This window comes from Apodemus sylvaticus, chromosome 6 (assembly GCF_947179515.1).
Source record: "Apodemus sylvaticus chromosome 6, mApoSyl1.1, whole genome shotgun sequence".
NCBI classification, from domain to species: Eukaryota; Metazoa; Chordata; class Mammalia; order Rodentia; family Muridae; genus Apodemus; species Apodemus sylvaticus.
In genome coordinates this window covers 53,158,629-53,173,868 of record NC_067477.1, presented here as the reverse complement: position 1 = coordinate 53,173,868, position 15,240 = coordinate 53,158,629, and the positions used below count along the sequence as shown (strand labels likewise).

At 40.2% G+C, this 15,240-nt stretch overlaps 1 protein-coding gene across 1 annotated transcript in view; it reads right to left on the bottom strand.

Annotated features, from left to right (window-relative positions):
• Positions 1 to 15,240, bottom strand: part of Nemf (nuclear export mediator factor) — a 48,502-nt gene that overhangs the window by 1,878 nt on the left and 31,384 nt on the right. Inside the window, exons 20-29 of the mRNA XM_052185748.1 lie at positions 13,644 to 13,701; positions 12,064 to 12,122; positions 11,867 to 11,987; positions 10,020 to 10,269; positions 8,173 to 8,215; positions 8,017 to 8,066; positions 4,747 to 4,900; positions 3,486 to 3,563; positions 2,966 to 3,160; positions 845 to 877 (exon numbers count right to left, since the gene is read on the bottom strand). Coding sequence (XP_052041708.1) covers positions 845 to 877; positions 2,966 to 3,160; positions 3,486 to 3,563; positions 4,747 to 4,900; positions 8,017 to 8,066; positions 8,173 to 8,215; positions 10,020 to 10,269; positions 11,867 to 11,987; positions 12,064 to 12,122; positions 13,644 to 13,701 — 1,041 coding nt within the window. The remainder of the gene's footprint in view (positions 1 to 844; positions 878 to 2,965; positions 3,161 to 3,485; positions 3,564 to 4,746; positions 4,901 to 8,016; positions 8,067 to 8,172; positions 8,216 to 10,019; positions 10,270 to 11,866; positions 11,988 to 12,063; positions 12,123 to 13,643; positions 13,702 to 15,240) is intronic.

Below are 15,240 nucleotides of genomic sequence, written 5' to 3'. Positions count from 1 at the left end.
TCCTACGTATGGGGATTATAGGCATGTACTTCCAAAGTTTGGCTAGACCAGGGTGTGTGTGGATGGATGGATAGATAGATAGATAGATAGATAGATAGATAGATAGATAGATAGATAGATAGATAGATAGATATAGATAGTTATGGCTTTCAGAAAGAAAGGAGTGAAATCTAGTGGGTTAGGCAACAGGTATTATTAGTTCATAACATGTTAGACAGGACTTACAACAAAACACAGTACCAAAGTTGAGAAAGTCTTTTACTTCTACTTGTTGGGGTGTGTGTGTGTGTGTGTGTGTACACAAACATGTGCATACCAGAAGAGGATATCAAGTGTAAAGCTACAGCTACTACTGGTTTTGAATGGCCCCACATAGAGGGCAGGAGGTGCTACATTTTTAAGGAAAAATTTCAGAACTCGTTAGACTAGTTCTCATTTGTATGCTATCTACAAGGGCAAAATGCTTTGATGTTGAGCTTTTAGGTAATTTACAGAGTCTCAAAACTGTCCTAATGGTGATAATTATCCCCATAGTAAGAATACTGAAGCACAAAGGAAGGGAGGCATAGAGTATTTCAGGCTAGGCATGGTGGGCACACCTTTAAATCCAGCTCTCAGGAGACAAATGGAGGCAAGTTCCAGGCTGGCCAAGACTACATACTGAGACCCTATCAAAAAGCCAAAAAATAGTTTTGAGACTTGCACAGTTACATCTAGCACAGATGATCCCTCAACCCAGACAGTGGCTGCAGAGCCTGCACTTGTCTTTTTGGTTTTGAGTAGTAGTAGATATTTTGGGCAAGGATTGCAATGAAATGTAATAGAAACATTACTCAAATCCTACCTCATTTCCCTGCTGATCCAGATCGTTTTCTTCCTAGTTTGAAATATAAAAATCAAAGTCAAGCTATAAAATTCTGTACCAATAAGCCACAAGCAGAAAAAAGAAAGACATAAGGCTGTTGTATAACATAAAAATTGAAGACTATAATTAGGTCCCCTAAGACTCTATAAAGTCGATTAGTGTAACTAAATATTTTAGAAAGCATTGCCACTGAAAGAAAAATACAGTGTTTTTAACCAGTGACAAAACCTTTTACTTAAGGTCTATGCTGAAATAGTGTAAGTTGCAGAGACAACTTGAAATGACAACTAAGCTAAATGTTTGCAAAGAAAAAAATAATTCTTTTTTTTAATTATTTTTATTTCATGTGCATTGATATTTTGCATGCATGTCTGAGTGCAAGGGTGTAAATCTTGGAGTTAAAGACAGTTGTGAGCTGCCATGTGATTGCTGGGAAATCGAACTCAGGACCTCTGGAAGAGCAGTCTTAGCCGCTGAGCCATGTCTCCAGCCCCCAAAAAGTAATTCTTACAAAAAGGATTTCAAAGAGTTTTGCCAACAACTTTAAGATAACCTTCCAGTATTGAGGTAAACTTAATTATGTGTATGTATGTCACGTGCACAGTACCTATTTGGAGACAAATTAGTCTCAGTCCCATTAGGCTTTAGGCTCTTTAGACTTTAAGTTGTTTAGGACTTTAGAGTGCACAATTTTTTAAATAATAAATTTATATCTAATAGTTCTGCAGGATAAAAAGTCCCAAGATCAGGACAGCAGTAGGTTTTGTGAAGATGTGCCTCCAAATGGTATCTTAGTAGAGTGTGTGGTAGCCACTGTAGTCCCAGCACCTGAGAGGTAGAGGCAGGAAGACCTTATTTTGTAGTAGCAAGTTGTAATACAAGTCTGTGTTACACAAGACTCAAAAAAGAAAGCTAAAACTGTAATAATAAAACTGGCATTTGATGCCAGGCCTTCATGTGAGACTCATTTAATCTCTTATAAGTGCATTATTTCCCTTCCTAAAAGCTCCAGTTCTTAACTTTATCACACTGTGCTAGATCATAATCCATACCCACAAAAGATGAATAATTCCTCTTAGGAATCTTCCTCTCTATGACTTGCTACATATCATAAGCTGGGCTTAACCGTGTGCTCCTTCTGCTTTGGCCTATCGAGTGCTGGAATTCTGGCTATATGCCACCATATCTGGTATGGGTATTTTTGAGCCTAAAGTTTATAGGTAACACTACAGATATGGCGATAGTGTATATAAAAACCTGAGAACCAAGATGAAGTTTAGAGCCATTGACAACACTGTTCAGTAGAGAGGAAATAGTGATATGAAATCCCTGAAACCTCACTAAACTGAACTTACAATTCAACTAAAAGCAAAGCAGCACAGCAGACTGTGCTGGGATCCCAGCGATTACCACACCTGTCAGCCTCATACACAGTTCTTTGTAAAAGCTCAGCATTTCAAGAATACGTTATCTGTTCATGCATGAAGATATACTTAACTGGCTTTTAAACAATTTGATAAAGCAATTAAATAATTACCTTAGCTGGAGAAAATTAACTTCTATAACTGAGACCTAAGCTCTGACAAGTTATTTTTTAATATTATGTAGCACAATAAAGTTAATAATCCTATAGAAAATAATCCTTTTTACAGAAGTAAAAATTTATTTTCTACTCAAAATAAGCCCAATTCTTTCTCTTATTAAATTAAGTTCCACAGGAATAATGTAAAATCTCTCTCTTCCATCAAACTTGTATTTTGTGGGTGCTGTATGTACCTGTGCACTGTGGAGGTCAGAGGGCAATTGTGGATGTCATCTTCAGGAACACCATCCATTCTAAGACTGAGCTTTATTGGCTTGGAGTCTGCTCCGTGTACCCGTGCCTCCCGAGTGCCGGGATCACACATGAATCACACAGTTCCAGGGCTAGGACTCTGGCTCTCTGGAGCACTTTACAGAAAGCCATGTGTTTAGACACACTATTCTAAGAAGTTTATCACTCCCCATTTTTATGAAATGAACAGTAGTCTTTGAGGACTGTGGCGTATCTTGGGCTAGCCACGTCAGGCCAGGCCCCGGCCACCCCAGCTGGGCACTCACCTTGTCCTCGTGCGGATCGTCTACAGCTAAGTCTTGTAAGTCATGAGACAGAACCTGAACAGATGGAGTTTCTTTAACAACATCTATAACCCGCTGTCCACCTCTGGGTTTCGGTGGGGGTTTTTTCACAGGTTCATCTTTTGTTTTTCCTTTTTTTCCTTTCTTCCCCTTTTCTTCTTTGTTTGAACCTGCAGACTTTCAATTCATCAGGGAGGAAAAGTCAACGTAATTATGATTAGTACTAAGGTCTTTAAATAATTTTACTTTCATCTCCCTTACATTTGTGTGTATGCTTCTCAGTGTGGGGTCCACATGCCACAGCACACAGGTGGGGGTTGACATGCAAGAGTTAGTTTTTCCCTTGAGCACATAGGTTTTAGGAAGTGAGTTCAGGCCTGGTGAAAGTGCCTTTACCCCCAGAGGCGGCATCTCACTGGTCCAAACGCTGCTACGGTTTGAATGTTTCTCATAGCCTAGAAGCCACTAAAAAGCCAGAGAAATGATTTTAGATGTTACTCACTGCCAACAATTTCATAATAAGTTCACGATCTTCATCATCCTGGTCTTTGTATTTTTCCTTCATTTTTTTCATTTTACTCTGAAATCAGAAGATTTGAAAAAAAAATCAGCAGTAAAGACTTTTTTTTTTTGTTTTTTTTTGATTTTGGTTTTTTCGAGACAGAGTTTCTCTGTATAGCCCTGGCTGTCCTGGAACTCACTCTGTAGACCAGGCTGGCCTCAAACTCAGAAATCTGCTTGCCTCTGCCTCCCAGAGTGCTGGGATTACAGGCGTGTGCCACCACTGCCCGGCTAGTAAAGACTATTTTTAAAATGCCTCTTTGATTCTATCACATATGCTTTTGAACAGGGCGCCAAGCATTATAAAAACAGCAGAGAACACAGGAAGGCCATAGCCATTCCTCACCCTGTGGAGTGTGCCACAGTGGGTCAGAAGACATAAACACAAGTAAGGGTAAAGCAGCACAGCTTTTTAAAGTGTCTTTAAATAAAAGTCTGGCTCACTGCCCTTCTCCGGTCTGTGAGCCCTCCCTTCCTGGGCTCCCGTGCAAGAAGAGTGGCAGGCATAGTAAATCCCTGAGTGGGTGGAGGGCTGAGACTGATCAGGCTTGTCTAAGTGATTTCACAAGAGACCCAGGGTGTTGATGACAGGCACTGGCAGCCCTCCTGCCAAGACACGGATCTCCTGTTTCCTGCTTCCCACCATCTGAAGCCAATGATGCCCCTCCAATGGCCCTGCCACAGGGAGAACATGAAGTCTACCTCACAGTGACTGCCTTGTCCAACTTTCAAATCCCAGTCTAGCAACAATGAAGGAGGCCTCCTGTACCATCTCAGTGCTAGATGGTACATGTGATCTCAGCCATGCTTAGCATCAGGAAGTTTGTATGGAAAGGTGGAAGCCCTTTCCAGATAACACCTTCATCTGGAACACTCTTACCTTTACAGCTAATTTTCAGTCACAGAATTTAAAAAAAAAATCCATGTACATATTCTGTTTTACTTTAAAATTATTTTATGTATATGGGTGTTTTGCCTGCACATATATCTACCACTTACATGCCTGGTGCCACACAGAGACCAAAAAAGCATGCCGATTTCCTGGAACTAAGGTAGGAGTTGTTAGCTGCGATGTAAGGGCTGGGTGAAGCTGGGTCCTCTGGAGGACAGAGTAGCCAGCGCTTTCTATTTCACTTTAACTTTACAAAATCACAGGAGCCCCTGGCTTCCCTGTGAGCCATGGTGAGCTAACGGTCTCGTACCTTCTGCCCTCTCTTCAGCGGCTGTCCCGCCGCCACAGTTTTGCTCGTGCTCTGGTAAGCTTCAGCGTGCACAGCACTTTCTCTTTCTTTGTCCTTTTCTTCTATCACTTCTAAATCCCCGGAATCACATGGGAGCTTTTTCTTTTTCATTTCTCTATATACAAATCAAGCAGAAATAATCAAATTTGTTTTGTTTTGGTTTGAGACAGGGTTTCTCTGTGTAGCCCTGGCTATCCTAGAACTCACTCTGTAGACCAGGCTGGCCTTGAACTCAGAAATCCAGCTGCCTCTGCCTCTCAAGTGCTGGGATTAAAGGCATGCGCCACCACCTGGCTGAAATAATCAAATTTTAAGAATGTCAAATGTGCCCTAAAAACTGTAAAAGGAAAAGGGAAGACGCACAGTACGTGGTGGCCTGTCCTTCCTTGGCTTGATGGTCATAGCAAAGCACTGGATATAAGGCTCAAGTACCCATGTGAGAAAGACCGGAAAATCTTTTGAAGAAGTTTCATTTTGTCATCCAGACCCAAAAATATCACCTTAGCTTATCCTTTCTCAACCGCACATTCATTTATTCAACTAACAACTCTGATGTGCAAACACTGGAATTTGCAGTATTCTATCAGCATGGATTTGCCCCATCTTAGACACTGGTTAGTGAAATACAAACCCATTAAGGAAGAAGGGTCCATCCTGCTGCTTTGGCATCTTCCTGTCTCAGGTCCGCACTGCTATCAGATTTCCTCTGTATCCTTATAACCTCTCCTCCCCAGATCTCTCTTTAATGTTCCCGATTTCCTTATCCAGGTTGAGTTATATAGCCTTGCAGACAGCTTTTACACAGTCACTTTCAGACCAACCACCTGTTTAGAGACAGTCTCCAGACAAAGAGGCAGAGACCGGAAGCCCCACTGAGCAAGGGAGTCCCCTCATTTTCTGCAGAGCTCAGACAGCCATCCTGTCATAGGGACTATGTCCTTAATTGCAATGTTCCCCCAACACTTCGTCATTCCAGGTTCTCTTATTTTTATTTTAAATTTGCTTCTAATCTAAACATTTATTTATGATTGTATAACATATACATAAGCTTTCTTTTTCTTTCATCTTAAGTCTATTATTTCTCCAAAGCATCATACATACATTTTACACCCAAACCTTTCTGTCCCCATTGTAATGCTAATTCTCTTTGGAGTCTCTCTTTTACCCTCATATACCTAACTGCTAAAATATCTAAGGTATATTTTTTATGTGTGTGCATGCAGAACCCAGAGGAAAATGTTGTGTGTTCTGTTCTATTAAACTCTATCTTATCCTGTTGAGACAGAATCTCCTACTGAACAGTTTGCCATGTCTCTTTGGTTTCTGACTAGGCTGACTGGACAGCAAAAAGCAAGAATCCTATTTTCCTCCTAGTGCTAAGACTACAGCTAGGCTCACTGCTGTGCTTTCTCTGCGTGTACTGGGATTTTGAACTCAGGTTCCATGCTTACACAACAAATACTTTTTACCTGAACCTTCATCCCAGTTCCTAGGCTTTTCTTTTATACGAAAATTTCCTAATTAATTTCAGTTTATTTATTCTTATCAATATCTTAGAATTAAAGAAGGAGAAAAGGGCAAGAGCATGTAGAAGGGAAAAGATCGGGGGGGCTGCAGCGACGGCTCAGCAGTTAAGAGCACTGACTACTCTTCCAGAGGACCCAGGTTCAATCCCCAGCACCCATATGATGGTTCCCACTGTCTGTAACTCCAATCCAGTGGATGTAACACCCCCATACAAGACAATCGTGCAGGTAAAACACCAATGCACATAAAATTCATTAATTTTTAAAACTACTATAAATGAATAACTAAAATTTTGTTTTACAAAATCAGTGTTATTATTGGTCCTTTAATAATCATGTGCTAGGGCTGGAGAAACAGCTCAGAGGTAGAGAGCACTGGCTGCTCTTCCAGAAAACCCATGTTCAAGTCCTGGCATCCCCACAGACTCAGAACCACCTGTATGAGTTCCAAAAACGGTGATGACTTCTGGTCCCTGAGGGCGTCAGACACAAGCGGTGTATCTAGTCAGGCAAGATACATGCTTACATAAAAATAAGACAGATCTTTTAATTCTATTTAAAAAAGATTAACTTATTTTATGTATGTGAATACACTGTAGCTGTCTTCAGACACACAAGAAGAGGAGGGCATCAGATCCCATTACAGATGGTTGTGAGCCACCATGTGGTTGCTGGGATTTGAACTCAGGACTTCTGGAAGAGCAATCAGTGCTCTTACCTGCTGAGCCATCTTTCCAGCCCCTATAAAACAAATCTTTAAAAAAGTTTTTTAGCTGGGCAGTGGTGGCACATGCCTTTAATCCCAGTTCTTGGGAGGCAGAGGCAGGTGGATCTCTGAGTTCAAGGCCAGCCTGGTCTACAGAGGGAGTTCCAGGACAGCCAGGGCTACACAGAGAAACCCTGTCTCGAGAAACAAAATACAAAACAAAAAAATTAAAAAATAAAAAAGTTTTTTAAATAATGCAGTGCTGTATATGCTTTATAGTCATACTGTCCTTTCATCACTTTACATGTTTACATCCTAAAAGGCCTCTTACTACTCACCTTACCTATCACAAATGAGCCTTAAATAAAACAATAAAAAACATTTTAGAGTTGGACACTAAGAATCTTGGTGGAGACTGGAGAGACGGCTCAGAAGAGCACTGGCTGCTCTTCCAGAGGTCCTGAGTTCAATTCCCAGCAACCACATAGTGGCTCACAACCATCTGTAATGGGATCTGACACCCTCTTCTGGCACGCATGTGTACAAGCAGAGTATTCACATATATTAAATACATAATTCTTTAAAAAAAACATCTTGGTGAGAGACAGGTGGTGGTGGCACACAGCTTTAGTGAGTTTGAGGCCAGTCTAGTCTACAAAGCATGTTCCAGGACAGCCAGGGATGTCACAGAGAACATGTCTCAAAAAACAAAAAACAAAAACAAAAAGTAAAACAATCTTGGTGATTAAAGAATATTCAAAATAGTCAAATATGTGTTAGCTAAGTCATTTTAAAGCTTAGATTTATTGTTTATTATTCTGTGTTTATGAGGTGTGAACGCATGCTGTATGGATGGCACAGAGTCCGTTCTCTGCTGCTTTAGGAGCTGGGGAGTGAACTTGGGGGACCAGGCTCGTCCTACGAGCATTTCTACCACTAAGTCATCTATCACCCAGCTGTCAATGTTTAAACCAGGACTAGGTTACATAACACCTTTACCTTCTCTCCTTGGCTGACAAATGTCTTCGGCTCTGTGATTTACTGTCATTCTATTAAAACAAAAGGAAGGAACCATGAGAATACTATTAAATTTTAAAAGAAAACTTCAAAAAAACATTTCTTTTTTTAAAAAGCATAACTTCAAAAATAGCTTACTGAATTCAAAGATTCTTCTCTTGGAACCAGTTTCTGTAGAGGCCTACGAAAACAAAAGATTTTACTAGCTTATAAAAGCCATTCAGTTGCAAAGTCTTAATATACCCTCCATCTTACTTATATTCCTACAAATCTTCAAATTTGGCAAAATACAACCAAAGCATCTTCCTGTACTTGTATACACACTCTTCGTATGAGTGACAAATCTTTTCTTTTGGAGACCAGCTGCCCTTCAAGCCCCTATGTAGCTGGGATGACCCTGAACATCTGCTCTTCCTATCTTGGATATACAGCACCATACACACTTGCTGAGCTGAAATCTCTGTGCCAGTTGCTGCTAGATGCTATGCACTAATATCTCCACCAAATTCCTGTGAAGGGAAATCCATTTTCTAAAATAGAAATTCATTCTTAAACACAGAGTAGCTTGGCCAAGGAGATACCCTAAGACTTAATTTTGGTCTGTCTTATATCTAAGCCATGTTTTAGAGCTCCAATAATAATCCACAAACAAACCAACAAAAACAGAAAAGGGGATCTCTCTGAGTTTCAGACCAGCCTGCTCTACACATCAAGTTCTAAGCTAGCCAGAGCTAGCCAGTGAAACCTTGTCTCAAATAAAAACAAAAACCAAACAAGGCCAACACTCTTTTTACTTGATGGTAAGACAATGAAGACTAATCAATTTTTTTCTTGTTTAAAATGAGACTGTTGTTAAAACTATTTTCTTTTTCTTTTTTTCTTTTTGTTTAATTCTTATTTTTTTTACCTTTTTTTTAAAGGCAGGGTTTCCTTGGGTATCCTGGAACTTTGTAGACCAGACTGGCCTCAAACTCAGAGATCCACCTTCCTCTACTGGAATTAAAGGTATGAGTCACTATGCCCAGCTTTTTTTGTTGTTGGTTTTTTATTTGTTTTTGTTTTTTCAAGACATGGTTTCTCTGTGTAGCCCTGGCTGTCCTTGAACTCACTTTGTAGACCAGGCTGGCCTTGAACTCAGAAATCCGGGCGGCCTCTGCCTCCCAAGTGCTGGGATTACAGGCGTGCGCCACCACGCCCAGCTTACTATGCCCAGCTTTTAAAGCTGGTATTTATGTATATATGTCTTATGTGGGTATGTGCACTTGAGTGAAGGCAGGCCAGGAGACAGCCCTGATTCCCTGGAGATGCAGTAACTGGCAGCTATGCATGGCACACTATAGGTGCTGGGAACCAAACTCAGGTTCCCTACAAAAGAAATATGCTTCCTTTTGAGACTTCTCCCCAGCCCCATTGCAGTAATTTCAGATAAAGTGTACTTTAGCGGGGTTGCCCTGGTACCCGCCCTGTCGTCTCCTCTCCTCCCTGTTTCCTGCCATGTCCATCCATCTGCACTGTCTAGTTTACCCTCTCTTGTCTGGCCTCCTCTCAAGAGCTTTGGGCTTTGCTCCACACCCATTTCTATACCCATTAGAGGTTAGGATTTTTGTTTTTCTGAGTTTGGGTACTTTCTTTAATATTTTATTTTACTGAAAACTTCATAATTAGCTTCTGCAGTGCAGGTTTAAACACGGCTTTTAAGCATGTAAAGCAGACCCCTCACTGAGCCACACCTCCAGAGCCTGCTGTTTCTAGTCTGACCTACTTCTGGCTACTGTGTGTACTTTTCTCCTTTGGTCCTAAGAATTTCTAGAAGACCAATCAAATGCTGAAAAAAAGAGACCACAAAGGAGGGTGAAAGTCCCTGACTAACCCTGAGGAATACAGAAGAGTGACTGAGTGGTCACTCTCAGTGCACTATTTTATAAGGGCTGCCTCAACATCATCTGCAGTCTATAAATAAAACTAAAAATTCTTTGTAAATTTACCTTTGGGATTGAAGATGGGACAAGTCAATGGTAGTGTCAGGATACTCGAAGGTATCTTGCTCCTCTCCCTTCACCTCACCAGTGGGCTCGTGATCATTTGTAACTGCTTTGGCGTCTTCGTCCTCAGAGCTTAGTTCATCTCTTCCACTGTGAACAGCAATGTCCTCTTGGTCAACCTGAGTCATGAGTTCTACTTCTCCAGGAGTTTCATGGCATTCCTCAGTCTCTTCTTCACTGCTGTCGCCCCCTTCTGTAGAATTCCCATGAGGAAAGTCAGTGTACAACTCCCAATGGCACTGTGTGATTCCAGTCATTCCTGGGTTCCCCAAAGGGGCATCAAAAAATTCCTGAGCATCTCCACAATGTGCTGAATCTATTCTGACAAAGGATAGTCCTTATATGACCTCCAAGATCATTTTACCACAAAACTTTTGGACACTGCTACTATTTCTGTAACAAACCTACGCTGTCTGTCACTGCTACTTCCAAAGGCAAGATAATAAAAGTAGTTGTATAAGCTCTGCAACTTTATTAATTTGCAAATGTAAACCAATATACATTATACAACTAGCTTTACACTTAGGCAAAAGGAATACTAATATTAATAACTAGGTCCAATTTCCACTTTCAAGAACTGTCATGTGCAGGGCAATGGTGGCGAATCAATAGAATTTAACAACACAAACAGCTTTAAATTACACAACACAACATAACTCCAAAAGGCTACAGAAGTTGTACCCTTTCTTTAGGTTCCTTGGGTAGGTAGGTAAATTTATTTTGGCAATCATATTATCTCTGTACTTTATTATAAAAATCAACCAACACTGGGCACATTGGGTTTTACTTGAAATATCAGTATTTGCAAACTGAATCAGAGCTGGGCAGTGATGCACACCTGTAATTTCAGCACTCTGGGAGGCAGAGGCAGGCGGATTTCTGAGTTTGAGGCCAGCCTGGTCTACAGAGTGAGTTCCAGGACAGCCAGGGATATACAGAGAAACCCTGTCTTAAAAAACCAAAAAAAGAAAAAAAAAAAAAAAAAAGAAAGAAAACTGAATCAGGATGAATCAAAAGCCTAACCTGAACCAAAATTCTCATAAAAAATTATACTTCATATAAAATCATCTTCCTATCATTGCTAACTCCTAAATCCAAATGGAAATGCTAATTGATATGTACCCAAGTTTACTTGTTACATGTATTTGTAAGCTATCCACTAAATGCCCAAATTTTACCAAAAGTATTTTGATTATAAATTTAACTATTAAGCCGGGCGTGGTAGCACATGCCTGTAATCCCACAATCATTCATAAAGCCCTCTTCTGGGGTGTCTGAAGACAGCTACAGTGTTCTGTGATACCAACTAGCCCCTGGAGACGAAGACAGAAGACCTGATGCAGGTTCAATGCAGGCCTGGCCAACATGACAAGTCCCAGGCAGCCAGAGTTACACAGTGCTAGCTTGCTTGCCTCAAAAGAAAACAAAGTCACAAGCCTGGCTGGGAAGATAAAAACTTAGTTGGTCACGTGCTTGCCTTTTAGGCACAAGGATCTGAGCTGAATCCACAGAAAGCCTGTGGAGAACCATCAACAACACACTAGGTGTGGTGGTGTGCAGCTCTAATCCTAATATAGATGGGGAGGAGACAGGCTCCTCTGGACAGCCAGCCTGGCCTAATCAGCAAATTCCAGACCAGTAAATGTAAAACCCAATCTCCAGAGAGGAGACAGTGCCTGAGGAACACCTGTTATCATCCTCTGGCTTACTTACACACACACATACACACACACACACACACACATACACACACACACACATAAGCCAATTTAGTATAACACACTGACTACCTGGCTGCCCCATGTCTCCCGACAGGAGCTCACTTGTGCAGCTGGTCAGTGTCTCCACGTCTTCATCCTGTACTCTGACTTTGCGTTCACCTCGATGTCTCCAGACACAAGACTCATCTACCTAGAGAAAAAGTCCTTCCTCACTTCTGGGACTCAAGGGAGAGTATAAAAGTAAGCCTAAAAATAGTAAAGAGTACCTTAAAAAGGAAGCTAAACCCCATCATTAGGTATGAAGGAGGAAGGAAATTCTTTTTTCCTAAAAAGATAATACACATTAATGGTTATAAAAATCTGTTTTCTCCAGTTTTTGGTCTGAAAATATGCTGTACCTATAATAATGCTATACCTATAATTATATGCATTTTATCTTGTACTGTAATGTGAACATTTACACATTTAATATGCATATGAATAACTATCCAGACAAAGTATGTGTGCTTGCTCCCATCTTTGAGTTTGTTAGAACCATAAAAATCTATTTTCTATTTTAGAAAGGTCGGGCTATACCAATTTGCAATCCCACCAGCAGTGGAGGAGTGTTCCTCTTTCTCCACATCCTTGCCAACACCTGCTGTCTCCTGAATTTTTAATCTTAGCCATTCTGACTGGTGTAAGGTGAAATCTCAGGGTTGTTTTGATTTGCATTTCCCTAATGACTAATGAAGTTGAGTATTTTTTAAGATGCTTCTCTGCCATCCAAAGTTCTTCAGGTGAAAATTCTTTGTTTAGCTCTGTACCCCATTTTTTAATAGGGTTATTTGGTTTTCTGGGGTCTAACTTCTTGAGTTCTTTGTATATATTGGATATTAGCCCTCTATCTGATGTAGGGTTGGTGAAGATCCTTTCCCAATTTGTTGGTTGCCGATTTGTCCTTTTGATGGTGTCCTTTGCCTTACAGAAACTTTGTAATTTTATGAGGTCCCATTTGTCAATTCTGGAAATCAGTCTGGCGGTTCCTCAGAAAACTGGGCACATCACTTCCGGAGGATCCTGCTATACCACTCCTGGGCATATACCCAGAGGATTCCCCAGCATGTAATAAGGATACTTGCTCCACTAGGTTCATAGCAGCCCTATTTATAATAGCCAGAAGCTGGAAAGAACCCAGGTATCCCTCAACGGAAGAATGGATGCAAAAAATGTGGTATATATATACATAATGGAGTACTATTCAGCCATTATAAACAATGAATTCATGAAATTCTTAGACAAATGGATGGAGCTGGAGAACATCATACTAAGTGAGGTAACCCAGTCTCAAAAGATCAATCATGGTATGCACTCACTAATAAGTGGATACTAGCCTAGAAAATTGGAATACCCAAAACATAATCCACACATCAAATGAGGTACAAGAAGAATGGAGGAGTGGCCCCTGGTTCTGGAAAGACTCAGTGTCGCAGTATAGAGCAAAACCAGAACAGGGAAGTGGGAAGGGGTGGATGGGAGAACAGGGGGCGGGAAGGGGGCTTATGGGACTTTCGGGGAGGGAGGGGCAGAAAAGGGGAAATCATTTGAAATGTAAATAAAAAATATATCGAATAAAAAAAGCTAATAAAAAAAAGGTCAGGCTATAATTCTTATTATAATTAAACTACATGAAATACATTCTCATTAATAAATGCTGAATTTGCCATGCCAAGGCAAAAATTCCCTTATTTCATAACAAAATTTAAATGTGCAATTACAACAAACCACTTCTACTCTATGAATATCTTTAAAATGGCTCTTGCCTCCATAATCCGACTTAGGGATATTTATCATGTTAAGCTGTTACCTCTTATCATGAAGCTTCCTGTTGTTAAATATTCTCCTGTTGGCGCTGTTTTAGACACCTGAGGAACACAACAATGCGTTATATTCTGTCTAAAGAAAAAAACTAAGACAGGCTCTCAGGTATTACATACATGTTGGCCTTGAACTTGCCATAGCTGAGGATGACCTTGAACTTCGAATCTGCCCATCAGGATCACAACAGTGCCCTACCTACCACGCATGTCAGGAAGGTACTCTATCCAAATGAGCTACATCTTTACTCTCTTATGACACTTTCAAAAAGATTTTTTTCTACTGAAGAGAAAGAAATAACATTCAAGCAATCAACTTTAAGCCCTGAAAGCTTTATAACTTAACAAAAAATCTCAATACTGAAGACACAGATACATACTTCCAATGACAGATATACTTGACCACCATAAATGTAAGAATAATAAAAGATCTACTACTACAATAAAATGTCATAGGCTGCATTGGAACTAGCTTTTTCTTCCAGCATAGTAATATTTTTCTAGAAAAATAAGTTTAATAAGCTTACTACAAAACCTTACTGGAAGATAAAATTATAGTCATTAAATTCCCTTTCTGGGATTCTTTTTGACAGTAAAACAGCTTTTCTTTTCCTTAAAAATATTTTGAAAGATTTTTTTCTTCCAAGATCGATTTCTCTGTGTAGCCCTGGCTGTCCCTGAATTTAGAGATCTGTCTGCCTCTGCCTCCCAAGTGCTGGGACTAAAGGTCCTCTGCCGCCACCTCCCAGCTTTGAAGATTTTAACTAATGTCTATCTGTGTGTGGTTGTGTGTGATTGTGTACAAGTGAGTGTCGGTGCTACTGAATTTAGAAGAGGGTGGGTGTTGGATCCCCTGGAGCTGGAGACACGGGTAGTTGTCATCAAGGTACTAAAACTAAAAGTCTGGTTCTCTAAAAAAGCAGTACACACTCTTTAACAGTTGAGCCATCTCTCCAGCCCCCAAATTTAAATAATTCAACATGCATATATGTGTGTGTACACTCCTATGTATACTGTAGAGATCAGAGGACAGCTTGCAAAGAATTAGATCCCAGGGACTGAATTCAGGTCATTAGGCTTGATAACAAGGGCTTTTATGAGCCACCTCGCCAGCCACTAAAATAGTCTTTCCTAGGAAATAAAGATAACAGAACTTTAAAAAGATATAGTTGATAAAACAAGGTAAAGGAGCTTATTCCAAAGACTTTACACATTTCTGATTACTCTAAATTTGAAAGTATCTTTTTAGTTCTACATAGAAAACCACTTTAATTACCAGTAGAGGTATAAAGTATTATGTCTCAAATATTATTAATTTCCTAAAATCAACATCACAGAATAGCAGATAATATAAATAACATAAAATGAAACAAATTTCAAGGATGATAATGAAATTGATTTTTTCTTATAGAATTAATGCATCATTATCAGCTGTAATTCTTGAAAATGTGATCTACCTGCAGTGGGAAGTCAAATACAAAATGGATTAATATCAAAGAGCACTAACAGCTGGACTCGGTGGCACAGGCCTGTAGTCCCAGGGACCTCTATCACTGAGGTCAGAGGACTGAAAGTTCAAGTCCTACA